Source organism: Vidua macroura, chromosome 3 (genome assembly GCF_024509145.1).
Source record: "Vidua macroura isolate BioBank_ID:100142 chromosome 3, ASM2450914v1, whole genome shotgun sequence".
Classification (NCBI taxonomy): Eukaryota; Metazoa; Chordata; class Aves; order Passeriformes; family Viduidae; genus Vidua; species Vidua macroura.
Window position 1 is genome coordinate 49,364,136 of NC_071573.1, and position 20,577 is coordinate 49,384,712.

At 36.3% G+C, this 20,577-nt stretch overlaps 1 protein-coding gene across 2 annotated transcripts in view; it reads right to left on the reverse strand.

Moving 5' to 3' along the window:
• Window positions 1-1,714: 1,714 nt before the first annotated feature.
• The window catches only part of ADGB (androglobin), a 98,173-nt gene continuing 79,310 nt past the window's right edge, over window positions 1,715-20,577 (reverse strand). For both annotated transcript variants that reach the window (XM_053973252.1, XM_053973250.1), the window contains exons 28-35: window positions 17,437-17,624; window positions 16,139-16,250; window positions 10,644-10,753; window positions 8,955-9,110; window positions 7,021-7,129; window positions 4,946-5,033; window positions 3,623-3,806; window positions 1,715-2,153 (exon numbers count right to left, since the gene is read on the reverse strand). In XM_053973252.1, coding sequence (XP_053829227.1) covers window positions 2,004-2,153; window positions 3,623-3,806; window positions 4,946-5,033; window positions 7,021-7,129; window positions 8,955-9,110; window positions 10,644-10,753; window positions 16,139-16,250; window positions 17,437-17,624 — 1,097 coding nt within the window. In that variant the 3' untranslated portion in view covers window positions 1,715-2,003. The remainder of the gene's footprint in view (window positions 2,154-3,622; window positions 3,807-4,945; window positions 5,034-7,020; window positions 7,130-8,954; window positions 9,111-10,643; window positions 10,754-16,138; window positions 16,251-17,436; window positions 17,625-20,577) is intronic.

The following is a 20,577-nucleotide window of genomic DNA, read 5'->3' on the forward strand; positions in this document are numbered from 1 at the left end:
CATTATCCTTCAACATGAAAAAAATATGAAGCTTAGAATTATGTTTAACATCAGAGCAAGATTTGATAATGTTGATCTGAGTACACTGTGCCTGAGTTTAAGTCAGTTGACAGCTGATTACATGTAGGGACTAGTTGTGATCATGGAGGTTATTAGCTGAATTTTTGACATTTAGATATTGATAATGCTGGTTTTTTGAGCTGGATTGATTTTTACAAAAGAATGTCATTATAGCGCTTGCAGTGACATGAAGAACAGAACTTCAAGTTGATCTTCCTCTACAGAAGCTCATTAGAGATTCACATAAGAAGACAACCAACACGTGCTATTGCCATGGAAACAAGATGGAATATTATGAAGCAGTATATCCCATATTCCAAAATAGAGAGGACAAAGACCAATTATAGCAAACGACTGACAGGCTTTTTATTTGCAGCCTGTATGGGTCAAAGCAAAACTTAGCTCCTGCTCTTTGGAATAAAAATCAACAGTGCAGTTTTAGGCCTCTGGTTTCAATTCTTCCTTTTCAAAGACAAGGAAGTTAGTTTAGTTTAGTTTAGTTTATGATGTATGGGTGGAAGGAGGCCAAATGGAAGCATTGGCATTGCAGCAGGTGTGTAGGTGTGATGAGGTACAAAGCACTTATGTCATAGAACTGACAGAAGATTGAGTCAAGTTCAAGTCAAATAGTGAGGTATGGATAAAACAGAGGCAAGAAAAAGCAGCAGAAGCTAAACATCTGGTCATTAAGATGCAGAGGAAAGACTAGTTTCAAAGACAATGGCTAGTCAGTACCAGTGGCCAGAAATGCAAAGGATAAAATTTCTTGTGATTTACATTAAATTGGTGAGTCTCACTTCTTACCTTGCCTAGATAATTAAATGCTTTTGGACATCCTCGACATATTTCAGGTATACAAGACATACTTATTCTAATTTCCCAGCCTTCTGCTTGTGAATATATACATGGAAAATACTTTAAGTCATTTAAAACACCTGTCTGTTATAGAGAGTTTTCACAATTGTAACAGTCTGATCATTGTGTTTGATTAATAGTGATAACTTCTGAGTGGTTTTTTTTTTTTTTTTTTTTGGAAAAAAAAGATGGACAGGGAAGCAGCATGTGATGTTTGTTTTTTTGTTTTTGATGACATGATGACATAATGACAAACACAGGAATTCTGTGATAATCGAAACAAGAGCTTAGAGGAAATACTTCACCCTTTGAATAAAAAGCCTGTGACTGCTACTTCATTCACACACTGGTTTACTTTTAAGAAATATTTTAAAATTCCAGCTGGGAGTCTATTGTAATTAGTCATTTGAGCAAAGTCAGCATGGGCAAAACACATCTTAGGAAAGAGAAACAAAGGGAATAATAGGGTTTTAAGAAGTGTTTAACAAGCCTTGGAAGGTTGTGTCATGAGTTTGTCACTACAGAGAGTTACTGTGAGAATCCAAAACACTTTAAGCGAATGATGGAAGGGAAAATATTACAGTACATAGAAAGCTTGTGAGCCTACTCCATCAGGCTTTGGTAAGCCTTCCAATGCCAGCATATGAAAAGTGTGGTTTGTCACTATTTAATTATGATAAACTCCACAAATTGTCATCCACTTAAGGAGCCAGGCCAAATGACATTCAAAACTGTCAGGTTGCATTAACTATTTCAACTCTGATTCATTCTTGACTGTTTTCGTTTTGATTGAAAAAAAAAAGACAAAAGACACTGGGTTTTTTTGGGAGAAGAGTCTGAATGGAATATGAATTTTATTGCAAAGTTATTCTAGCAAAGCATAAAAACTTTAATAGTAGTGAGTAGCTTTGTAGAATACTAGATAATTTTTTTCTCTAGCAACAGGCAAAGAGATAAAATGTGATAGAGTTGCCAACAGTACTTGAAAATAATAAACATTTTTTCTCACCTTTGCATATGAACTTTCTTTCCCAAACTGTTAAATACAATTCACAAGTGATAGCAACTACACTTTTTTCGCTAAACCTTTACCGTTTTTTGTTTTTCTTTCGCTCTGCTTGCAGGGCTGCTTCCTGAGCTGCCAGTTCTTCTTCTTTTCTGTGCTCGGCGTCCAGCAGCTGATTTCTGTATGCTTCCCGAATGCTATAAACTCTGCCTCGGGCTTCATCCAAGGATGCCTAGCCAAAAGCAAACAGCAATACCGCCCTCTCAACACATCAGTCTTGATTTCACCACAACCAAGTGCATCCTTCCTGTTCTGTTTCACTTTGTGACTCTCTATGTACAAGGGGAGCAATCTCTCCTTTTCTTTTTACATGGATGTTTATTGATTTCTCAAAAGAAACAGCTATATGTCAATCTTTTCACCATGAAGAAGAGAAAGTTCAGGAAATGGCTTAGGAGTTGTGGCCTTTTGAGAGGCTAAAGGAGCCTAAATCATAATGACCTTCAATGAGGCTTGGGGCAAGTGGGCCTTTGACACCTCTGAAAACTTTTCCCTTTCCATTTCCATCCTGAAAAATGGGGATACTGGGAAATCTGTATATAGTTCTTCGTGGTCTACAGATGAAAGGACTGCAAAAGTGTTTATCAGCACAGTGTGCATATTCACAAATAAATCTCATTTTAAATTCATACTGTGAAACTTTTTTAATGGAAATACTTTCTAGAAAGAGTCAAGGATCTACTCTTGTGAAAAATTTGCCCTTCTAATATACAATATGTTAGGTATCCAAAATCATAGCAACATCTGAAAACCTGGACTGGCATCCTTATTAGGGTCAGCCACTGTTGGAGAACTGCGGCTCCTTGCTGACCTGTAGTTGAGTAATACAAATCAGGCTGTCTGGGAACTAGCAAAGGAGATGTTTTCAATTAAGATTTCTGTAAATAGGTTGATTTGATGTAAAATTACTTTTACTGTCTCTTATCCAGTTTTAAGAGCTCTAAATAGTCACCAACTGATTGATAGTGGTTATTGTATCACCACTGTAACAAACAATTTTGTTCCTGTTGATGCTCAACAGTTAAGCCAATTTGGTATGATACTTGTACCAATTTCATGTGCAGTGCCTTGGCTGAGTTAATCCTCACAATGGATCCTACATTAATGCTATCACATTTATTATTTACAGACATGTTTTTTTGAGGTTTAATAATATTAATTCTTCATTTGCTGGCATCATGCATATTACAAGAAAACTGCGTTCTCTAACTTTTCTGAGACACATTAAGAGCAATGTATCCCCCTGTGTAATTGTTTTTTTATTACTTTTCAAAAGCTGCATACAATTTTATAAACAAAAAAAATAGCCAGACTGGAGATACTTTACCTAATAAGCATCTGGTCATGTATGTCAGTTTTTGGTCAGTTTTTTTTGACTTTTAACCATCTTTTTATGGTGATAGTGTTTTTGCAGAGAGTGTATTAAAAAATACCAATAATATCATATTAAGGATGCCATGCAGTACTGTTTTTTTACTTTAGAACTTCTAGTTATACTTTGCCCAAGTGAAATTCCAAGCTTGTTCATTGCTTCTTATCTCCAGTATTGAATACAAGCTTTGATAATGGTCAATCAGGATATTCAGAGTAGTGGCGGACATCACAGCAGCAGTTAACTGGAAAGCAATCTTGAAAACATACCTGCAGGTTCTCATACATTTCAAGTATATTCTTCTTCAATAAAATTCTGTCATTCTTTTCTTTTTGTTTTTGTTCCAAAGCCAGCATGCAAAGTTGCCTAAAATGGTTGAATTTTTCTTCTTTATGTATCTGTTGCTGTTGCATGATAGACTCATTTCTCAGCACAGGTTCAGACATTGTTTTTCTGAAAGAAACACAAACCAGACATTTGTTTCATATCAAATGCAGTTTTGGTTGTTGTCTGTTTTGCTTAACATCTGTATGCGAGTATTTGGCTTATATTTGGCAACATCACCATCATATGGTTGGATATGGTTAAGGAGTCACTTTTCCTCCACTTCTATATGACACCAATAAGGAAATACATTCCTGAGACCAGGTCTTCTTATAATTGAGTGTCTATTTTAAATCTATTTGTAAAATCATGCTCATTTTCAAGCATATGAAAAACTCCAACATGTGACACTTTTAACTGAAAGAAATGCATTTTCAGAAGTTTTTGATACTATAATTGAGACAAATGCAATTTATCTTTTAGGGTTTCTTCTGCTTTTGGCATAATGGCAGATAAGTGGATAATATACTTTTATATTTTGTCCTAAATGACTAGTGTAAAAGTCAAGTTGAAGACAAATGAAATGCTTACAAGATTTAAGCTTGTGGAAGGTATTTTGCCATACTGTTTAAACTATTCACTTCAATATAATACCAATTTCCTTCTCAATTTAAAATTAAATTTGAGCATATTTTTCAGCATTTTTGAAGTCTTTTGAAGATCAATGAAATGCAAAAATGCCACATTGAATACAAATGGACATAAGCATGAAGTGGGTTGGTTATAGCTGCAGCACAGCAAACAAGGAGGTGCATTTAAATTAGCTCAGTAAGTTCATGTCAACACTTGTAATAAAGAATATCGTTCTTTTGAATAATAAATGTAATTAGTACAGTTATTTCAACTATTAACTATTATTAACTGAAGTGCATTTGTTAAATATGGTATTTTAAACCTGCATAATATCCTGACAAATTTTTTATGATCCTGGGATTGGCTCAGTTGGTTGGAGTGTGGTGCTGGTAACACCAAGCTTGTGGGAGCAATCCCTGTACGGGCCATTCATTGAAGAGCAGGACTTGTTGATCCTTGTGGGTCCCTTCCAACTCAGAATAACCTGTGATCTGGATGCTCCTTTCAAGAAGATTCAAATAAGCATATTTGCCTGAATCCTCATTTTCTTCAAATGTTTATGTCAGATACTCATTACATGCAGTGCAGTGATTCAACACCTTTGATATTTATTATGTTAGGGCATGATTTCTTACCTCATGTAAGGACTAAGATCTATAAGCTCCCATTTTTTTTGCTGTGTTTTTAATCTTGAGTCAATAGCTGTTTGTGGTGTTTGCTTTCCTGTGGTAGAAAATATAAAACAAAACAGATTAAACTGGTTATGTGGTTATGCTAGGGAGCTCCACCTAAATTCTTACATAAATTTTTCTTCCTTTGGCTCAGCAAAATACATTATTAAATGAGAATATGGGCTGGAGAGGACATAATATTTCTGCCCTTTTATTTCCAACACTAGGGACAGAATCAAAGTTGCTATTAAAAACCCACATATACTAGAATGAAACTAATATGTGTATTTAAGCTAAATCCCCTCTACTCAAGAAAGTTAGTAAATCTAAGCAAGAACATTGACTTTGCAATGCCTAAAAAAAACCCAAAACAACTTCTGAGTATCATATTCTTTTGTTCAAAAAAAAATCAATAGAAATATGATTCTCCAGTCCTGACTGTAGTTTAAAAAAATTATATTCCCTTTCAGGGAGAAGATTTAATTTAAGAAATACCAGTTTAAAGAAAAACCGTGACATACTAAAACTGATATTCTGAAATCTTAGACTATTTTTTTTAACCCCATGGATAATAACCATGCTATGTTTTATTGTAGCATTCTTGCAGTACAATGACACCATTAATTATGGCAATGGGCTGAGCTGCTTTGTCATTATTTCAATGCTTCCTTCTTTCAATTTGTCTCGATGTGCTAAAAAAACTTGTGACATTTGATGAGATTTAATGACGACTGCACTAGTTTTATTTTATAAAAACTCTTTTATTACCTTACTTATAGCAGTAACCAATTGAATTCTGTTAAAAGTATTACTGGACTTTTCTCATGAGAAATAGGAAGAGGTTTCTGAGCATTAAAATAATTACTGTTTATATATTTACTGTCTATATATAGACAAATATATCAGCCTTCTCTGCTGGTCTCAAAGGGTGACTTGGATCTTTGGAAGCGCCTTATGCACAGAACAATATTCTCCAGAATACAAAAATACTGCATGTTACAGAAATGTTCAATCTCATCATTGCCAAATGCTGCACTCTGTGAAATAGAACCACAACAACTTAAAGTCCTTGGGGTGTCTAAGACATTGTATTAGATTCTAAATGCTTAGTTTAGAACAAAGCTCTTGGTGGACAACCATTAATTTTGCAGCAACTTCAAGCAAACAATATTGTTTCAAGTAACCAATGCCGTGTTAAAGGCATTAGGTGAGGATTAATTCTACTGTAATATCTGCATCTTTCCTGTGAAGATTACTTACTGGGATGGAAAAATACTGATCTATAGTTAAGTACTGGTCACAGGTTCTAGTTCCATGCACATGAGTCATGACCAGATACCGTCACAATCAGACCAGGAAGTATTCTTTCCTTTCTGTGATGGCCTGATCTCAGTGTAATCACAAAAGAAAAAAAAAAACAACAAACAGCTTGAAGCCTTGCACCCACTTCAGCTTTTCATCAGAGTACAGAAATTGGCAGGGAATACATATGAAGAATCCATAAAAGTTGTAATCACTAAAGAAAATTAGACAGCACTAATGGAAGCTTCCAGGAAACTGATGCTACTCAGTATGCACTTTTTGACACCTCACTTCCAGACCACTCTCCATGAACAGTTTCCATGAACATGCACTTTAGGTGCATTAGTCTCTTACTGACATGCTATTTTAGCTGCTAAACACTTTTTTAGCATTTCTACGCTAATGAACTGGTACTTGGAATTAAGGGAGAAGGTATTTTCCACTAAACTTCCAAAAATTTCAGATTAATTTAGGGTTAGAATTCTACTACAGAAGGGCTACCTGTAGTTTGCTTAAGGGTAACTTGGCAGCCTCCAAGAGCTGTGAGGCTGTATCTGTGTCTGGAAACAGAGCACTGAAACAATTGAAATAAAGAGGAGATAGAGAGCAAGCCTGCCATCACACATTTGGACACCTTTATCGGGGCTGATCTATCCATCTACTGCCAGTATTTAATGCAGAAGTATTTCCTAAGGAGTGGAACATGCTAAACAGAAGACACAAAGTTGTACTCTTACCTGCTTCTCCTGAACTAGGTGTTAAGTTGGCAGTCTCAGCCCCAGCTATGGGTTCCTCTGAATCTCTCACAGCATACTTATTAATAAAACGCACACGTTCCTGAAATGCCTACAGATCAAAGTTTTATAATCCAGATAACAAAACTTTTACTGCATATTTTAAATCTCAAAGAATTTTCAAAAGTAGGATTCTGTAAGTCTTCAATAAGACCTAACATCAGGGTGCAGTGTGCAAGTCTGCCTGGTGCTGGAATCAGAAAAGATGCCACAACCCCACTGAATCAGTCATGAGACATTGCACACTTACACTAAAAATCACTGTCCAATGAAATGCTAGGAAATCACTGATCTCTGGGCAGTTTACAATAGTATTGGGATTAAAAATAAAACAAAAGCTGTATAGCTTCATGTATGGCTAATGCACCTCCTAGGAGCTCCTATAGCCTATGATTTAGACTTCCTCTTGAAAAATGGGACCTTTGGATGCAAACCCTTTCAGACTCAATTACCTTTGCTGCCAAAAGCAGACATCAGCACTTCTGTCTTTTCAGAAGGTGACTTTGACTCACTTGGAATTCTCTTAAGGGCTGTCATTGCCAGAATGGACAGAGAAACTCTTTGGCTTTTGCGCAGCCTGGAGTCAGGCACTCATTTTCCAGAGTCAGAGGGTCTGTGACCCCTGGAATAGGCAGACATTGGGCCAGGGTTGTCAAGAAGAAAGGAGAGGGAAAGTTTCTTAATCTGAATAGCATATCCCCAGTTTGGACCTTATTTTATCATATTCTGTTGTGGCTGCAATTTTTTCAACGACAGTTGTTTAAAAAAAGTCACTAAAAAAAGTCCTATGGGGCTTCAAAAGTGGAACCCTGCAGTTGCAATTCAGTTGATTTTCTGATTAGGAAGGTAATGGTGATAGAACCAGATTCTGAAGAGTCCTCACACATCAAAGGGTATTCATTTCTAGCTAACCTTTACGAGGCTGTACTTGCATTTTCAGTCTCAGTACAACTAATCAAAGCTGCAGAGCAGCATTTCTCCTTAGTTCAGAATTTAATAGAGTAGTGTCAGGAAAAGTTTTGAGCTTTGAACACACTGAAAAGATCTGAGAAAATCTGAGAGTGTAACTGGGAAGGTTCATGTCTGAGGTTCATTTCTGAAAGATAATATTAAAACCCCCAAATTTCTAAGCTAGGGATTCTGGCTGAACATCCCTTAATGGACAATGGTACTGGGAACAACTGTCAGGTGAGTTTGAAGACTGCACTTTGTTCTTTTATTTTTCTTTGGTAATGATGCTTCCAATTCTGAATCAGCACTGCACTTTTTGCTTTGCTAGAAAGAACACATATTATTTTTCCATCTCAAGCATATGTCACATCAAAAGCACCCAGATGTACCTGGCAACTAGATCAGTATTGCTTCTCCAAAACTGTGAATTCATACTGAGCGTGTTACAGGCTCTTGGGAAACCTGCAATGCAGACTGAATTTAGAATCCTGGCTGCAAGGGACAATTTGGGTACTGATATGACCAGGTGCCAGTTCTTCAGGAGAAATAATTTTTGGCATGTTTATAGCAGTGTATTTCTCGATAGAATCTGTTCATGCTAAACATTAAACTTGTCACAAGTAACAGCTTTGCAAATGTGTAGAGGTAGTGGGCTTTCTAAGGAGAAACTTTTCTATGTTTTGTAAAGTAGAATCTAAAGCCCCAGTGATCTACAGAAGCGTGATCTAGATGATCTGGATTCCTACCCAGAATTCAAGCACATAATCACTTTTAATTCTTTAAACTGTAAAATTTCCTGTCTTCCAGAGGAGTGAAGCGATCAGCCCTATGAAGACAGGTTTCTGTTGTGGCAACTGCTCTACCATTACAACAACTCCTGGAACTTGTGAAGAAACATCACTGCAGAGATAGCACTCTGATATTACCTTGACAGCTCTCCCTGGCTCTGCAGACTCCCATGCTTTTTTCATGGCTCTGATCTCATCTACTCGCCGGGTGTCCTTTTTCACCTCCAGAAAGTCTGCCTCTTTCTGGTCACTAACTATGCGTAAAATCCAGTAGGGTGCGTTCGAATCTCCTGGCTGAAAGTATCATAAACATAGTGTAGTCACTTGTATACATCTATTATCACTCTTTAGGGTGAAGTTATGGTTTTGTATACTGGTAATTTTTCTGACTGATATACATTGTACAATGACAGACTTTGATATGCATTATGACACAGAGGCTGCCAAAGGAAAGAAAGATTACTTTGCAATGCCTGGAAGCTCTTTGAGGTGTTTTGTTTACATGTTTTCCCCCACCCCCATGCAGCATGTTCCATACTCCCAGTTCTTCTGAACAGTTTGTCTGAACAAGAGTGCTTTGTGTGATTTTTCATGCAATTGTTTTATCTCCTCTCCTCTCCTTCCACAAGCTTCTTTACTAGAAGCCTTATTATATTCAAGTGGGATTTTTGTATAGAAATAAACCTTGCTCTGTCTTATAAGGTTCTTTCCCAAGCACTTCCCAGTCTCTAAAACCCCTTAATGCATGGCTTCTCCAGAATCACAGGTTAAGTAGGGTCTGAAGCCTAGTACATTATTCTGATGCCTGACCAAGAAATGAGATATAGTACTGCATATGTTTCAGGAAAACATATCATCTGAAGAAGCTTTAAGCTTAAGACTTAGAACTAGGGTTAGGAGTTCAGCTCTTGTTTGAGACTAAAGGTGGACATCTTCTCTTTCTGTGAGGGCTCCATCTCAAAACTTGTATCTGTTCTAGTGTGGACTCCCAAGAACCATCATCCCAGCACCTCTAGTGTAAGGCACTGTTCCAGAGCTCTGTATAATTAGGTGGGGATACGAATCACAGGGAAGTCTGCTGTGCAGTAAGGTTACTCAACTAAAAAAATCAGTAGAGATTTCTTAATGAAAACCTGTATGGCTCTTTGCTTCAACTACACACCATGAGGCAGCAAAATTTCCAGCAAAAGCAATGCCATTAGACAAGAAGCTGTCACTTCCTTCATTGCTTTCCATCAATCTGTTTTCAACCAATAATGTCAATTATTCCTTTTAAGGCATAAAGGCTGGCAATAGCTTTTCAGACAGCCACAGAACACTCAGATGATCCACACCAGGGGATAAGAACTTCCAAGTAAGCAAGTACACACCAATTTTTCTGCCACTGTATGTCTGCATGCTAATGACAATTGTGATATATGAGACAGGAACTGACTACAGTGGAAAGGCCTATTTCATCTCCCTAGAAACCTATGGAAGCCACTATAACAAGGGATTAATGGGACACAAATATGGTGAATTCTTGGAATTTAGTAAGCCTTCAGCAGAGACAGAGACTACACCAACAAAAGGAGCAACCAGTTTTTTTACATAAACAAATAAATGAGCAAATTGTATCTCTAAATCCAGGATGCACATCTTTTACATTCAAAAATTTAAATTCAACATTTCTCAAGTGCTAAGCTAAAAAGGTGGCAAAGCAGGGTATAGAGAAATACAAGGGACATTAGAAGTTATAGCAGTACTGATTTGCAGACCTGAGAATATCTCTATATTCAGTGCAAGAATGGCACATTCAATAAATCAAGGCTTTGGCTTTGTTCTCACCTGAGATTCAAGTGATGGACTTTCTTTCCAGAACTTCTCTTTTTCTGTCTTCTCAAATGCTTTATCTTTTGATCTTCTGGTTGATTTAGGAATATTTGCCATCTTTTTTACTTGGAAAGAAGTGAGAATTAGGGGAAAGCTGTGCTCCTCATACTGTCTCCTATGTGTTACTCAAATGTATTTATAATGCATTATGATTTAAAGAATGTCATTGTTATCCATTAATACAGTTCTCCATATAAAACTCAGGGTGGAATAACAGCACAAAACAGCCATACAGAGAGACAAAGGAAAGCCAGTTAATTAGTTGACACTTTCAAGTACTACCAAGAAAGAGTATGAGGACCAAACAACTTTTAAAAACATACTTACAAGGTGAACACGTTATGACAGCCTTTTCTGTCCTAAATAACACTTTAGCCAGGGCTTAATTGAGAGTTTCCATGGTGCCTGCCAGCATTGCTGCTTTGTGTATGGGTCAGCATAAAGACTGCAATGCACAAAATCACAGCCTGACTCTCACTTCCCTTCCCCAGTCTCATACAATCTCTGTCAGTGTTTGTTATGCACCAGGAAAGTAAGAAGCTCAAAACAGGTAAAGCCAATGTTCTCATTATCTCACATCCTAAGACTGTCTAGAGCATAAAAATGCAAGGAAGTTAAAGCAAAGAAACATGTTTGAAACTCAATGCATATTTAAGAAATGCAAAATTGTCATTGTCAGAACTAACTGAGGACATTTTAAATTAACTATATAATCAGTACATATGTATACTACATGTTTGAATTAATGATACTGAGAATTGACATTTGCAACAGTTATTTTGCAATGTCTTAGCTGGTGAGAGCTGTAAACAAGACTTCTTCCATGTCATATTGTTTTTAAAATAAATTAATAAATAAAGCATGTAAGAGCATATAACTTTAATAGCATAAAGAACGTGTCAGTTTAAACAACAAGGGATGAATCCAAAACACTATGAGAAAGATTAAATATCCTGAGTCTGAAATCTCCATTTCCTTCCACCTTTCTACTGTCTGAAACATTGAGAGAAGTGCTGAAAACCTAGATTTAGCCAATATGGTAAAACAGGGGATTTCTCTCAGAAAATGTTGATATGAGTGACTGTTTCACTGTCTGATGATAATAACAATAAGATATCTTTCACTTAATGCTTTTAAGGTAGATATTTTTCACTTAGTGCTTTTTCAATTTCTTTCCACTGAGGACAAATCATTGTACTGCACAATTAATAAGGTTTGGATGAGATCTGCATTGTCATGGCTGAGGTTAAATGGATACATAAAGTTGTAAATATTAATGATATAGAAACATATAGCTCCACATACAAATATATATGGTATATAAGTGTATTACATCATATATCATACACGTGTTTGTCTAGAAATGGTATTATTCTTATTTCCTCATGCTACTTAAAAAATGTCCAGTGACATTTTACACCAAAGTGTAAAGCTTAAATTGGTTCAATGCTGCTATATTAATGAATGAAAGCAAAAAATTAAAGTGGTCTCCACAAATATTGAATATACTAAAACAACTCCACAGGAAATGTAAATATAAAACAGTGATGACATAATTCAAAGTTATAAAATGATTACATAAATGGCTCTCCCTTTAATTTCACATTATCATTACATACTAGCACCATAAATCAGGCTGGTGTACATGCATTATTCAAGGCATAATTAATTTTTAGAGATAAATTATTTGTTGCTTACACAAACACTCAAAGACATTCAGTGTAGTTAGCTAAATGATCCCAGACAAAGACTTTCTATGTCATGGGATACTACAAGCTTTGTCTGCTTTCTAGAAATATTTTGTGACTCTGAATTATAACATTTTGATGCTCTGAACTTATAGCATACCCTGATAAGTTAGTAAAGAATAAACAAGCATAAGAAATGACTGGGGCTAGAATGAAGTAACCTAGTTTAACTCCATATGAAGGCTTAGTGCAAGATTAAGTTGAGATCTCCAAGCTCTCCCATGTACTGCTCTGTCCAGGTTCTCCCAGCCCTTCCCACTTCCTCAGCAGAGCAAGCAGTATCCCCAGTTTAGGGATCAACCTCCAGAAATGCCTGGAGGGGGCAATGGCTGCATTTTGGCATGCTGCCCACTCTGATTCAAAGGGAGATGTGAGCAGCAGCTTGGGGCTTTTCTAAAGGTAAAGCCAGGCAAATGCTTTGAATGGGATATGATAAGAAAGGCAGGCAGATGATACAGAAAGTAAAAGGCCATTCCAGCTCACAGCTTGTGCATCAATCATCACAAACTCTCAGTGGCAGTTTTTATATTTGTGTGGCACCAAGAAAAGCTTGGTCATCACACGGGCTGACAGTGATGACACACAGCTAACAGCAATGACACACAGCTGACAGCAACTTTAAAATTAGCTTCTCTACTGCTTTTCAATTATTTATACAAAAATTAATTTAGTCTAATGCCAAATGGGACTAAAGTGATCACCCAGTCTGATATTCTATGACAAGTTAAACAATTGCACCAAATGATTCCTAGCCGAAACTCAGCTTCAGAATGAGATACATCAGTTCTCTTTTTTAGGCAAGATAGACAGCTACTTCTGATTTATGAAATTTAAATTACAGAGAATCTGTCTTATTCACAGATGTAATACAGAGGAGTCTTTTGAAGCTTTCTTTGAGAAGACATCATGCTACTGCTATCTGAAATAGGCTCTGAGCATTTAGTGGGGGGTTAGGGTTAGGGTTAGGGTTATTTGTATTATCTGTATATCAGAGAATGTACTTTCTTCAAAAATGTTCTAAATAAGTATTTATAATATTGGTGAATATCAAGAGTATAATAGGAAGACTAGTTTAAAAGATTTTAGTAGATCTTAATACAAAGTTGAAATATGCTTTTGCCATGATAAATTAACTTTAATACAAAATTAACTCTAGATGGCAGTGTTGGCTTACATGAAAAAGAGATACTTGAAAAGGAGAAAACTTTTCGCATAAATTTTTAACCTGGATCACTGCATCATTCTTAAAAATCACGTGGTGAAACAGTACCTTTTTGTTACATACCAATATTATTATTGTATGAATTTTGTGTCTGACAGCTTGTGTCAGCAATTTTAAATGATAAAGATCAGTTTTCAAACTGATTTAAGACTAGGTCACAATCAGAAAAAGGAATAAACATTTGAGCTTTCCCCCAAAATACTTAACTATAGTAAGCACTTCAGATAAATATTGCTGTTAATAGGGGTACAAAAAAATAAATATTATTAAATGAGTATTGGTTTTAAACTTTTTTATATAAGTTGTGTTTAAACTCTGTTGGTGGCCTAGGCAATCTGTTTGGTATCCTTGTATAAACAGAAACACTCAGTTAATAAAAACTGTGAAATGGATTTGATTACTTTGAAAGGCAGCATTTATGAGAGGGCACAAAAATTACACCATTTAAAAATTATTATATTTACACCATTTTAAAATAATCCCAAGAAAAAAAGTGCTTGTTATCACTGACTGTAGCTTAAGTATGTTTGACTGCAAATGAGCATCAATTAGCATGGAGAAGGGGAGCTATGAACTGGAGTACTGCTATCTTGAATTCAACAGGAGAACGCTCATGACACTGACAAGGTTCAGTGATGTGAGCTGAGAACTAGTGAAGAAACTTAAGAGAATAAGTGACCTCCTTTGACCTGCAGTTTCACAGACCACGGTGAACCTGTATAAAAAGATATTGTCAAGTGCAAGCTGTCACTATGTAGCCAACTCAAAGGGTAATAGGATGTAGCAGAATGTCTATTGTGAGAAGCAGTCTAACAGGGAAAATGAAGAGAATGAATGGAATCACCTAGGTAGAAAAGATGATATTGTGAAGAACCCAACAAAATTCAAGCAGGTGAAATCACTAAAAGAGCTCTGTACAAGCCTGTAAGCCTACAGGACATAGCTCCTCAAATGCTACTAAAATTGACTACAGACTACAGTAAATCAAGAAGATACATATTTTTAAAGTTGTGCAATAATAACTGAACAAATAAAGAAAAAAGTTTCAAATATTGCACACATCCCAAACCCAAGAAATTAGAAAACATCCATCCGCAATTACTGCTGCTGAATCTAAGTTCAGTCCAGAGTACTAGGAATTACTGAAAAGAAGACTTGACCAGACATTTAAAAAGAAACATGTAAATAGAATAAAAAGTAAGACATACTACTAGTAAATAAAACCCAGACCATCCTAAATAAATTTTTTGAGATTTAGCAAGTGTATGTATATGAGGAAGCAAATAATTTCCTCTTATCGCTTCTTTTAAAAATTGAGTTGTAGAACTTTAATATTAATGATACAGAAAAATCTACTGAATAATGGGAAGCAATATTTTAGGTTCTGCAGAAACCTAGGGGTGAGAACACAAGAGAATCAGCTGCATGTGTGTGTGATGTTCTGCACCAGCAGGTGGAGTAGGGCTGCAGCCTCAGAGCTTGTAGGGGATGCAGAGGCAAGCTACTGGGCACATTAGGTGTCTAAGTGCAGCTGGTGGAAGGATCCACCTTTTTAGAAATATACAGTCTATCCAGGGAACTTCCATTCTTTCCATTCCAAGAGGGAAAAGCAAGATAAGGCAGCTGGTGCTGTTTGTGTTTGTGCTCTGAGTGTCTGAGATCTCTGTAGCTGGCAATGTGCCTGTGTGTATACACGTATACCCACACATATATACACATATACATCGTGTGTATGCGTGTCTATGTGCACATGCTTGGTGGGATTACATCTTCAGCCTCACAAACAGTTGGACCTGGGACTGGGCAGTGGCAGAACCTTGCCTCTCTCAGGCTCTTGGGTCTGGAGGGATAAATTTGAACATAATAAAGATCTAAATAATTTTTGTCAAGCTTGCTGATAAAAGAAGAAGAAAATACAAGACGTTTATCTAATTTACAGAACAATTACTAGGATTCTAAGTTCTTTTAATGTGTCTTGGGATTAGTTTTTACTGTCCCTTAAGAAGAAATACTACAATAATCTGTAAAAAATCAAAAACCTTTTGTAATTTCTCTTCTTCTTGTCCTGTTGTATGTGGCTTAGACATACATACTGTACTTGAGAGGTTTCCTAGTCTTTTCTCTTGCTAAATTCTTCTCCTAACAGTACAGAAGGAATACATTCCCAAACCAGGCCTTCCCCCTGCTTTTTGTTCAGTGCATTTTCTTAAATTATCAGCAGGCATGTTTCTGTTCCAGATCTCTACTTAAAGCTGAGCCCTAAGAACGCGAGTCTTGCAGTGTATTCTGATTTCCTTATATTTTGTGAACTGAAGATGTAGATTCATGCAATCAAACTTCATTTCTAAGAACTACAAAACAAAATGTTTTGTTGCCTAGTTATTTCACTCAAACAGTGAAAAAAATTTTGCTTGGAGCAATATTTTTTTTAAATCAGTAACATAATACATTTGACTAAACATGTACTTAGATCAACCTACCTTTAATTTCATTTTTCTGCATTTCTTTCAGTTCCTGAACAAGCAAAGACTCACTCTCAGTAAGTGGCCAACTATCATGCAACACCAATGCCTCTATTGAATACTGGTGAGACTGTGAAAGAAAATGCAACATGCTGAAGTCATAACAATTGCAGCAAGCATTCAAGTCCTGCAGGTTAGTAAAGTGCCAGATATTGAATTCAGCAAATAAAATACATAATTAATTTACAAGCTTGCACATAACAGCATTCACAAGAAGCTTAAAAAAAATAATGTTAATTCCACAGATCTTATTTTAATTCCTGTGAAGTTAAACAATTACTCATGTGTTTATCAAATAAACTAAACTGGGCTACACAATAAGGAGCTACATTCCTGTAAGATTTCCATGTAACTTCCCTATGTATGCCATGTACTAAAACAAAGACTTTTGTCTTTGATTTTAAGACCTTCTACAGGGCTTTGAGCCCTTGTACTAGCACTCAATAATGCCTTAATTTGAGATGGAGGTGACAGGGTCCATGGGCTGTTTTAAACATTGTCTAAACTGAATTGGAAATCATTATATTTAGAAACTATTTTCCAAAATTCTAATGCTAGTTCTGAGTCAAAGGAACAACTTTGGAGTTTATTTTTCAATTATTTTTGTTTTCTTTATTTATTTTGTTGCAATTGAACTCAACTATCAAGAAAAAAAATCACAGCAGAAAAACATGTAGAGATGTAAACCAAGAACTTTTCCAGAAAGTATACTCAATTTCTCTAAAATAGACAATACTAAATGGCATCAAGAAAAACCAATGGTTTGACATTAGCCTCTGACAAACTTAGCTTGAGTAGCAGATATTATGTGTCTGTTACTAAAGCTTGCAGCTGACTGGAAAGAGGTGTTTCTCTATGCAAACTGTTACAGATGGTTTTCTATAATATCATATTTTAAAGAAAGCTCATATTGAAGCATCAAAACTTTAATTTCATTTCTGGCAATTTTTAATCTTTATGTGAAAGTTACGCTATACTTGTATTGGATTTGCCAAATGAAGAACACTTAAAGATAGAGTCAAAATGAAAAAAACCTCGATATGAAACCCCTTAGTTATTTAGCCATTCATACATGTAAGATCATCCTTTTTTTCATCACCTCATTCAAAAGCTACCAAAAATCTTAATTTTGGATTCTTGTTTTTACCCCAGAATAGAAGATTTCTCCACATGTACCAAAAGAATTAGCAATAACCCTTCACTGTTTGTTTCCTTTTTTTTTTCTTCCCAAATCCCAGTGATTAACAAACTCTTACCTGTTGTGGGCTTCCAACATTATTTTCAAAGCTTTCTGAGACTGAAGATTCATCTGTTAATATCACTGAACATTCTTGTACAAGGTCTGTCTTGGAAGAAGTTTTGCTGTCCATTGATGAATAACTGCTTCCTTTTTTTAATCGTCCAGTTTCCACTCCCTTCACTGTACTACTCTGTAGGTTTTTTACTGCAAGATGACAAAAAAAGGGTCCTGAAATTCTATGAATTACTGGTATGAGGTAAACAGATGTTCTCAGAAAGTAACAGAAATAATTAACATAGTCCACTTTCTCATACTGGATTATACTCACAAGCTTCCAATTAAAATCATGCTTATTCCAAATACTACCCTGATTTCATTTCACATGCAAATCAAAAATATCTTCAAAGCAAATAATGAGAAATTTGAGACTGTGTCTATATGACTATTGTTACTATTTATAAAGCATATAATTTTTCCCCTCAAAACCCATGCTTCTTTCCTGCATTAACCATCACAGCACCATGCCATATATTAGAAAATACAGAGAGCCTTGTGTTCCCTATGATGGGATCCCTTTGTGGCTAACCTAATTTAATAAATTGTGTAAAACTGGATGAAGGCAAGAGGTGCATTGGCCACAGTTTTGACACTGCATACCCTTACAGAAGTATCTTATCTCTTTGTGCCAACCCCAAACAAAAATCATAGCTAACTTGAGCTTAAAAAGAGCCAATCTTGGAAGGAGATATAAAACTGTTTGTGATCTATCCTTTATCAATGTACATAATTGTCACATAAGGAAGATGTTATGTGGAAAAACTGTGAAAACCAGAATGTTCTAAAGAAGCCCTGGCACAGAAATATTAACTCAGAAAATATTAATTTGTTTTCATTTCTAATGCCATTGAAATGTGTTATTTTGCCTGCATGTCTACAGAGAAAGTAAAAAGGAATTCTAAACATTAATATCTCAGAAAATTGAATAAGGACAAAGAATAACACCTCTGGGGAAGTAGTTTCACCTGTGTTACACTGGACCATCTCTGGGAAAGAGATATCATTCTGACTTCACTGTGGACAAGAGGTTTTACTCCTCCCAGGGTTTATTGTATAAAAAAGGGATGACACTGCATCATTGCAACACTTTGAAGGAAAAATGCACACTTTCATGCATGTTAATGAAACATCCAGGAAAATTCACAGGAGATGGCAGGACTATTAGACACCACATTCAACAAAATTTAATGCTGGTGTGTCAAAAATAAATGCCCAATTAGAGGTTAAGTTTGCCCCTAGAAACTCAAATGGAGCCAGGAAATATTGTTTCTTATGAAAGCCAAATATCATGGATTACTTCCTATTGCATCTTTCTTCTGCATAAGCCAGTGCTTCCTTGTTCCTAAGAAAAGCAGAAGTAGTCAGGAAATCAAAATAAGACTTTGCAGAGATGGTCTCTTAAAGAGGTCTCAAATCACAAGTTCTGAGTTGCACTTCTGCATTGCATTCAGAATCTTTAACACCAGAGCCACCCCTCTTGCTGTCCCTGTGGCAAGGAGGCCTGTGAGAGAAATGTGAAGGAAGACAATACTTGGCTTCTTCTAAACCATTTCTAGGGTGCTGCAACTCTGTGGCTGTTATTTTGTAAAAGGTATGCCTAAGCCAGCCTGTAACTGTGGAATAGTTTTTCACTCAGCTGCTGCTGAGCTTTCTAGGTATCAGTTAACATCCCATGCTGTGAAGGCGAGAGTAGATGTAGCTCATAGTGGTTAGATTATTAGGTCTTTCACCAGAAGGAACCAAAATCATGAGGCTTTCACTCATTAGAAGTACATTTGGATGAATAAGAAACAATATCCACAGATCCAAATCTTGAATAATATACATCTGCAAGAAAACCTGTTTCAAAGAAACAATTTGTATTCCAGATGGAAGAATAACTACATAAAGACATTTTCTAATTGCATAAATTGCCTTTAGGTTACCATTTGGAATACTTGCATAAAGGTTTCAAGTCAGGAATGATCTTCAGTGCCTGTCTGAGCACTGTTAGCAAGGGCCAGTTAGCAAAGGCCAGTAGATCTAATTTACAAAAGGGTAGCTTTAAAGCAGTGAAGCCACCTAGATGTACTCCCTTGGAGTCAACAGAGGGGTGAGCTCCACTCCAGGATGCCTTGTGTTGGGGCTTTAGGAGATGTGCGCTGCCCTCTGCAGGATCTTACCTCTACCGAGCAAGACAGGTAGAGTTCAAGGGAGGTTGCATTCCTTAGGCTACAACTGGTTTTCATGAATGCATCGCTATTCTCCTCTTCTGCCTCTCCTAAAACTGAAAGCTTGAATATTGAACAATTCTATAAAGATTTTCCCAGAGGAAGATCCTGCCATGAAGATAATTCCTCTCAGAATGGTGGAATCCCCCATAAGAGTCAATCTGCTTCCTTTGCAGGAAAGATCACTTGGAAAAGCTCCCCGAAATACACACACAGCCAATAATTCTCGCAATGGTCACCATGTGGTGCTGTAACACCATTTTTTTTTTTTTCTTACTACATACAAAAATATATCTATGTCACTCTTGGTTTTCCTAAGTTCTGGCTAGAAGAAACTTCTACCTACCTCACTTCCATATTCAAACAAGTATCTGAAAGGTATTTTTATATTTCTTAACAGGATTGTATCAGACTGCTACTGTGGAAAATAAAAGGATTGTGAGCATTCACTTGTCCATCTGTGCTTAGGCAACTGCTGTGCTTGTACCAACAAAACAAATAGTGGTTGCAATGTGTGTGTCAATATGTTAAGTCCTTTATTGTCAAGCAAATAAAGTCATCTGCTACATCTCAGAAGAGGCAAATGTATTCAAAATCAGTTGGTTTAATGTAGTTTTTGAGCTGTAAAAGACATTAATAGAACAGCTGTGAGCGGAGATGAATTAACAGGCCGTGGGTGGGCAGGGAGATAATGTTTTATTAGTGATGGTTGCACAATAATGTCACTTCAGAGAACTTCTGGCAACAGTGATCAATTCCATGAGAGGCAGAACATGTGTGGTAGTGAATAAGTGTCAAATTTAGGGAGTGTATGTGGCTTAACTAACAAGATTGGTGCCAATGGTATAGCAGCGTTTTCTGTTTATCCTTATTCCAGGAAAACACACTTT